Source organism: Nerophis ophidion, linkage group LG01, assembly GCF_033978795.1.
Source record: "Nerophis ophidion isolate RoL-2023_Sa linkage group LG01, RoL_Noph_v1.0, whole genome shotgun sequence".
Taxonomy (NCBI): domain Eukaryota; kingdom Metazoa; phylum Chordata; class Actinopteri; order Syngnathiformes; family Syngnathidae; genus Nerophis; species Nerophis ophidion.
Genome location: NC_084611.1, coordinates 92802357 through 92810929, shown reverse-complemented (window position 1 = coordinate 92810929; position 8573 = coordinate 92802357). Strand labels below are relative to the sequence as shown.

At 45.4% G+C, this 8573-nt stretch overlaps 1 protein-coding gene across 1 annotated transcript in view; it reads right to left on the bottom strand.

Annotated features, from left to right (window-relative positions):
* Positions 1-293: 293 nt before the first annotated feature.
* Positions 294-8573, bottom strand: part of gpr83 (G protein-coupled receptor 83) — a 21412-nt gene continuing 13132 nt past the window's right edge. The window contains exons 3-4 of the mRNA XM_061886729.1: positions 5333-5466; positions 294-2137 (exon numbers count right to left, since the gene is read on the bottom strand). Coding sequence (XP_061742713.1) covers positions 1414-2137; positions 5333-5466 — 858 coding nt within the window. The 3' untranslated portion in view covers positions 294-1413. The remainder of the gene's footprint in view (positions 2138-5332; positions 5467-8573) is intronic.

Below are 8573 nucleotides of genomic sequence, written 5' to 3'. Positions count from 1 at the left end.
AAACAGCCTCCATGCCTAAGTGCTTGATTTGATACAACGGGCCAAGTGATTAGGAGACCTGATTCTCATCATTTGGATGGTTGGCCAAATACTTTTGGAAATATAGTGTAAGTCTACTCATGCTAAACGGGGCCCTCTCGGGATAACGGGGCCCTACGCACGGGGCGTGGTCTGCATATAGTGGGGGTCAGCAACTTTTACCACTCAAAGAGCCATTCTGACCTGTTTCACAAAATAAAGAAAACTATGGGAGCCACAAGACTCTTTTGAAATTTAAAATGAAACAACACAGCGTACAAAGTTTCTTTTGCTTTGTATTAACATGGGGTCTCAGACACGCGGGGCGGCAACTTAATATGAAAATGTAATATTAGTGCGGCCCGCGAGTTTTATTTGAATGCCGCTTAACATCACATTTGCCAACCATCTCAATTTTTTCGGGAGACAACCGAGTTTCATAGCAACTTTTCTCTCGACTGTCTGCTGGTTTTCACCCAAACAACAATAATAAAGGCGTGCTATGATGACGACGCGTTTAGCGCCCTCTACAACCCTAGAAAACAGCTCACCAGCCCATTCACGTGTTGTATGAGGCTTCTGCAGACACACGTAAGCGAATGCAAGGCATACTTGCTCAACAGCCATACAGTTCACACTGAGGGTTGTGATATAAACAACTTTAACACTCTTACTAATATGCGCCACACTGTGAACCCACACCAAACAAGAATGACAAACACATTTCAGGAGAACATTTGCACTGTAACACAACATAAACACAACATAACAAATACCCAGAATCCCATGCATCCCAAACTCTTCCGGGCTACATTTTACATCCCCCGCTACCACCAAACCCCGCCCACCTCAACCATCCAAGGAGGGGACACAACTGTATAAATTTTTGGGGACAAAGGATCCAGTGGCGCAGTGGCAGAGTGGCCGTGCGCAACCCGAGGGTCCCTGGTTCAATTCCCACCTAGTACCAACTTTGTCACGTCCGTTGTGTCCTGAGCAAGACACTCCACCCTTGCTCCTGATGGGTGCTGGTTGGCGCCTTGCATGGCAGCTCCCTCCATCAGTGTGTGTGTGAATGGGTAAATGTGGAAGTAGTGTCAAAGCGCTTTGAGTACCTTGAAGGTAGAAAAGCGCTATACAAGTACAACCCATTTATCATTTATATTTTTGAGCCTGAAAATAACGAGGATGAACGACAAGTATGTGCTCCAATCACTCCAGCACCCCCCACAATCCCAAAAGGAAGAAGCGGTAGAAAATGGATGGATGGAAAAACCTAGGTGTTCTTATCTTACATAAGGATTGTGAATGATTGGCAAAATGCTAAAAAAGGGGAGTTCCTCTTCAAGTCTGGCAGGTAGAAGATGGACGGAGGACCACCAAGCCAAAGTGTATTCAGTTGACAACCACGAAGGGCTCCACGGACTGGATGTCAGTTCTCCCCGTGAGCGCCTGTCTGGCGATGAAGAGCGCCCGCACGTCCTTAAGACGGCGCGACTCCCCGGTCTTCTGCGAGGAGACCTTGCTGGGCTGAGGCAAAGCTTGCCTGGGCCCCAAGCGCTCCTCATCTTCGGGCCAGGCGTCCCTGCGGCACGGAGCGCCGGCGGCCGCGGGCTGGCGCTCCGGCTCCAGCTCCAGCTCCAGCTCCAGCTCCGCCCTCACTCTCCGGCGCCGCCTGCACACACTCAGCAGGAGGCGGAGCTCCTGGCGGAAGTTGGGGTTGAGGCAGCAGTAGATGAAGGGGTTGTAGCAGGTGGAGCTCATGGCCAGCCAGTGGAAACAGAAGTAGAGCACGTTGGAGGAGTGGATGGCCTGGCTGGAGAGCAGCACCACGTAGCAGTTGAGCGGGAACCAGCAGACGGCGAACACCACCACCACCATCAGCAGCATGGCCACCGTGCGGTGCCGCTTCCTCTTCTGGTTGGCGTGCTGCGCGGTGGTGGCGTCGCCGATGGCGTTGTGGTGCCACAGGCGGCGGGCCACCGTGGTGTAGGACACCGTGATGATGAGGAGGGGCAGCATGTAGAGGAGGATGAAGGTGAGCAGGTCGATGTACTTCCAGGAGACGTCTGAGGGCTCAGGGAAGTCTGGGATGCAGAGACTGCGCTCCCTCTCCTGGCTGGGAGGAGCAAGGACATCACATTACTATTCATATATATGTATATATATATATATATATATATATATATATATATATATATATATATATATATATATATATATATATATACAAACCCCGTTTCCATATGAGTTGGGAAATTGTGTTAGATGTAAATATAAACAGAATACAATGATTTGCAAATCCTTTTCAAGCCATATTCAGTTGAATATGCTACAAAGACAACATATCTGATGTTCAAACTGATAACCATTGTTATTTTTTGCAAATAATAATTAACTTAGAATTTCATGGCTGCAACACGTGCCAAAGTAGTTGGGAAAGGGCATGTTCACCACTGTGTTACATCACCTTTTCTTTTAACAACACTCAATAAACGTTTGGGAACTGAGGAAACTAATTGTTGAAGCTTTGAAAGTGGAATTCTTTCCCATTCTTGTTTTATGTAGAGCTTCAGTCCTTCAACAGTCCGGGGTCTCCGCTGTCGTAATTTACGCTTCATAATGCGCCACACATTTTCCATGGGAGACAGGTCTGGACTGCAGGCGGGCCAGGAAAGTACCCGCACTCTTTTTTTACAAAGCCACGCTGTTGTAACACTTGGCTTGGCATTGTCTTGCTGAAATAAGCAGGGGCGTCCATGATAACAACATATGTTGCTCCAAAACCTGTATGGACCTTTCAGCATTAATGGTGCCTTCACAGATTGTGTAAGTTACCATGCCTCGGGCACTAATGGACCCCCCAACTTTGCGCCTATAACAATCCGGATGGTTATTTTCCTCTTTGTTGCAGAGGACAACACGTCCACAGTTTCCAAATATAATTTAAAATGTGGACTCGTCAGACCACAGAACACTTTTCCACTTTGCATCAGTCCATCTTAGATGAACTCGGGCCCAGCGAAGCCGGCGGCGTTTCTGGGTGTTGTTGATAAATGGCTTTGGCTTTGAATAGTAGAGTTTTAACATGCACTTACAACTGTAGCAACTGACAGTGGTTGTCTGAAGCGTTCCTGAGCCCATGTGGTGATATCCTTTACACACGGATGTGGCTTTTGGATGCAGTAGTGCCAGAGGGATCCAAGCTACGTAATATCATGGCTTACGTGCAGTGATTTCTCCACGTTCTCTGAACCTTTTGATGATATTACGGAGCGTAGTTGGTGAAATCCCTAAATTCCTTGCAATAGCTGCTTGAGAAATGTTCTTAAACAATTTGCTCAGGCATTTGTTGACAAAGTGGTGACCCTGACTTTGTCCTTGTTTTTGAACAAGTGAGAATTTCATGGAAGCTGCTTTTATAGTCAATCATGGCACCCACCTGTTCCCAATTAGCCTGTTCACCTGTGGGATGTTCCAAATAAGTGTTTGATGAGCATTCCTCCAACTGTCACACCTATGGACCATGTTTTGTTTTGTCATGTTATGTTTTGATTTTGGACATTCAGTCACGTTTTGCACTTCCTGGTTTTGTTTGTTTCCATGCCAACTCCTTACTTTTCACCCGTCATGTCACATCCCTGTTCTCAGTCTCACCTGTTTTCACTAATCATCACAGCTCCTTAAGTCACTCTTTTTCTGTTCATCATTCTGGGATCTTCAGACTCGCACGCACCCTACCCACGCTCTTCAAACCTTCACGTCCTCGTCCACAGTTCCATGTATTTTTGCCACAGTGCACTCTTTTGTTTCATGTCTTTAGTCTTGCCATCGTGCTGTTTCAGTTTATAGTTACATTGTCTTTCATGCCATTGAGCAAGTGTTTTTGTTTTCCCTGTTTTGTATATGGGGGACGGTGTGGCGAAGTTGGTAGAGTGGCTGTGCCAGCAATCTGAGGGTTACTGGTTCAATCCCCATCTTCTACCATCCTAGTCATGTCCGTTGTGTCCTTGAGCAAGACACTTCACCCTTGCTCCTGATGGGCCCTGGCGAGCGCCTTGCATGGCAGCTCCCGCCATCAGTGTGTGAATGTGTGTGTGAATGGGTGAATGTGGAACTACTGTCAAAGCGCTTTGGGCTCCTTGAAAAGGGGTAGAAAAGCGCTATACAAGTACGGCATAGCTCGGTTGGTAGAGCAGCCGTGCCAGCAACTTGAGGGTTGCAGGTTCGATTCCCGCTTACGCCATCCTAGTCACTGCCGTTGTGTCCTTGGGCAAGACACTTTACCCACCTGCTCCCAGTGCCACCCACACTGGTTTAAATGTAACTTAGATATTGGGTTTCACTATGTAAAGCGCTTTGAGTCACTGGAGAAAAGCGCTATATAAATATAATTCACTTCACTATATGAATATAATTCACAACCCATTTACCATTTATCATATTATATAATAAACAACTATGTACTCACGTCCACGCCTCGCTCGTGTTGATCCTCATCTGCATCGAAGAAACAATCCATGTCCGAGCCAAGTTGTGACACCAACGGTCTCGCTCTTTTTTGCCACTTGTGCCAGCTTTTTTGAAACATGTCACAGGCATCCAATTCCAAATGTGCTAATATTTGCCAAAAACAAGATATTTTCTCAGTGCGAACATGAAATATATTGTCTTTGCAGTCTATTAGGGACGGCGTGGCGCAGTGGGAGAGTGGCCGTGCGCAACCCGAGGGTCCCTGGTTCAAATCCCACCTAGTACCAACTTCATCACGTCCGTTGTGTCCTGAGCAAGACACTTCACCCTTGCTCCTGATGGGTGCTGGTTGGCGCCTTGCATGGCAGCTCCCTCCATCAGTGTGTGAATGTGTGTGTAAATGTGGAAGTAATGTCAAAGTGCTTTGAGTACCTTGAAGGTAGAAAAGCGCTATACAAGTACAACCCATTTATCATTTATTCAATTGAATATAAGTTGAAAAGGATTTGTTGTATTCTCTTTTTATTTACCTTTTACACAACCTGACAACTTCACTGCTTTTGGCTTAGGTAGTTTGCACAATGTGCAGACACTAAAGTGGGGCCAGTTTGACACTGGAACAGATGACATATGTGGCTGGTTTTTGTAAAGAACAACTTGTTTTGACCGTAAAAGTGACAGTTTCCTTCCATTCCGCCTTTACCAAGCCTGCCGTCGCCATGGTGACCCTGAGGAGACTCTCAGGGGACTTTACATGTGCTGATATTATTGACAATGAGTCATAAGCCAAGCCAAACTGACATTTTGGTGTGTGTGTGTGTGTGCGTGTGTGTGTCTTTACCTGAAAGTGAAGGTGAAGAGTTTTTGGTAGATGGCGTGTGGGAGGGAGAAGCAGCTGGCCATGATCCAGATGACGGCGACCCACACGCTGCCTTGAGTCGAGGTCATGCGGGGTCTTAGGGGATGCAGGATCACCTGGCAGCAGACAGATCATTAAGTACACACTTTCATCCACCTGTCTCACACAGAAGGTCGCCGCTCTTAAAAATATGCAAAGAGAAGCCTCACCTTCCCTCCCTATTTAACATTTGACAACTCACTTTTAAAACCACTCTTTTTTTCAACAAACTATGAATCATCCAGCGATGACAAGGTGGAGATGTACTGTTTGTGTTCATTGTTTAAAGTGCAACAATCAATACGGTGTTTTACTGGCCTTTCCTAATTACGTATAAAATACTACACGGTCTAGCTCCATCCTATTTGCCAATTGTATTGTACCATATGTCCCGGCAAGAAATCTGCCTTCAAAAGACTCCGGCTTATTAGTGATTCCTAGAGCCCAAATAAAGTCTGCGGGCTATAGAGCGTTTTCCGTTCGGGCTCCAGTACTCTGGAATGCCCTCCCGGTAACAGTTCGAGATGCTACCTCAGTAGAAGCATTTAAGTCTCACCTTAAAACTCATTTGTATACTCTAGCCTTTAAATAGACCTCCTTTTTAGACCAGTTGATCTGCCGCTTATTTTCTTTTTTCTCCTATGTCCCCCCCCTCCCTCTTGGAGGGGGTCCGGTCCGATGGCCATGGATGACATACTGGCTGTCCAGAGTCGGGACCCAGGATCGACCGCTTGTCTGTGTATCGGTTGGGGACATCTCTACGCTGCTGATCCGCCTCCGCTTGAGATGGTTTCCTGTGGACGGGACTCTCGCCGCTGTCTTGGATCCGCTTTGAACTGAACTCTCGCGGCTGTGTTGGAGCCACTATGGATTGAACTTTCACAGTATCATGTTTGACCCGCTCCACGGGGTGCCCACATCTGAGGTCCTCTCCAAGGTTTCTCATAGTCAGCATTGTCACTGGCGTCCCACTGGATGTGAATTCTCCCTGCCCACTGGGTGTGAGTTTTCCTTGCCCTTTTGTGGGTTCTTCCGAGGATGTCGTAGTCGTAATGATTTGTGCAGTCCTTTGAGACATTTGTGATTTGGGGCTATATAAATAAACATTGATTGATGCAACTTAGTTGACATTTTTAATAAAACTTAAGTCCATTCCGTGCCAGTCATGAGTCGTTCAAGTTCAATGTTATATATGAATTAAAGCTGCAAGCAGCGATGGACGGGACCGACTTTTGCTGGTGTTTCCTGCCTTTACCCATTCAACATATCTTTACCTGCACATTACCTACCTTCCCTGCATCCTGGGGTCACACTGGTGCTTCTTTCTGTCACCCATACACGCTGGTGCTTCCTGCCATCACCCAGACAACATATCTTTACCTGCACTTTACCTACCTTCTCTGTATCCTGGAGTCAAACTGGTGCCTCCTTCTTTCACCCAGTCAATATATCTTTACCCGCACAGTACCTACCTTCTCTGCATGGTGTGGTCACACTGGTGCTTCCTGCTTTTAAGACGGCAGCAGCGCAGCAGCATCAGCGCAGCAGTTCTTTTAAGGCTCGTAAAATCAAAACCGGAGCAGTTGGAAAAACTCTTTTTGCAACTTTTAATCAGAATGGTTCAATCCCTCTCCTGTGGTAGTTTGAAGCCGACACAACAAACGCGCTCAGAGGAGATAATGTTTGAAATAAGGTGACGGGTTTCTACAAAACTTTTATTTTGAAGGGGTAATTGCCGACTTCCTGTTGATTTTGCTGAAGGATGTAAATTAATGAAATGTAGGTCTAAGTGAGACCTACATAGAGGTTTTTTGTTTCATGTCTCTACGACATTCCAACTGTAAGTTACAAGCAGTTTTCTCTGTGTTTTATTTCTAGGGGGCGCTAAAGCGCAATTTTGAGTTTTTTTTAATTTTTTATTAGATCGCAATTTTCGCCAGTCCTGATGTGTGTGTCCAGTTTGGTGAGTTTTGAAGTTTTTTAAGGGGGTCAAATTACAGCTCAAAGAGGCAAAAATTAAATTTTTTTAGGAAACTTTCTGTTTTGAAGGGCTTTTTGCCAACTTCCTGTTGATTTTTGCTGAAGAATGTGAGTGTATGAAATGTCAGACCTACATAGAGGTTTTTGTTTCATTTCTCTATGACATTCCTAACGGAAGTTAAACACAGTTTTGTCTGTGTTTTTTCCTAGGGGGCGCTAGAGCGCAATATTGAGTTTTGTTTTTTTGATTAGATCGCAATTTTCGCCAGTCCTGATGTGTGTGTTAAAATTTGTGAGTTTTGAAGCATGTTAAGGGGGTCAAATTACAGCTCAAAGAGGCGGCGGTATAAATATAATAATAAAACCTTAGAAATACAATAGGGTCCTCTGTCCCAAAGAGACATTCAGTCCCTAAATATAGCCGTTAGCTACCATGAATTCATTAACGTGGACCCTGACTTAAACAAGTTGAACAACTTATCGGGGTTTTACCATTTAGTGGTCAATTGTACGGAATATGAACTGTACTGTACAATCTACTAATAAAAGTTTCAATCAATCAATCAAAGCATCTGCAAGGTGAACATTTGTTTTTGCATACAACTTATATTTAAAGAGGAACTGCAAAAAATGTTGCCCATCATCCCAATCTTTATGTGAGACAAGAACGCACATTTTCCGTGCGTAAAGATGGGGAAAAACTGCTAGTAAGAGGCGGCTAACAATACTCATAATGGGATACATAATGGATATATATATATATATATATACAGTATATTTATGTATATTTATATTGTTGCGGCGATCTGTGGGGGAGGTTGGCCTGTGAGCGTGTGCTGATGACATCAGCCTCACCTGTCCACAGTGGTGCGCACAGGTGAGCACCATCAGCCTAATTGGCACAGGTGAGCACCATCAGCCTAATTGGCAGCTTACGCCAGCGCTTCATAAAAGTTTGGCTGCTCAGAACTTTGTGCAGTGGTCTTGCGGAGCAGCTGATGGCAGCCGGACAGCAACATCACATACTAAATGTTTGGACTAAACATCACATACTAAATGTTTGGACTAAACATGAAATACTAAATGATTGGCATGGGGAGAAGGAAAAGATGAAAGAGACTACTGGTAAGCTGCTGTCTTTTCACTGAGCCCAAACAATGTGCTTGGAAGACAGAATCCTGGGTCTGTGCTCAGGAAGGAAACA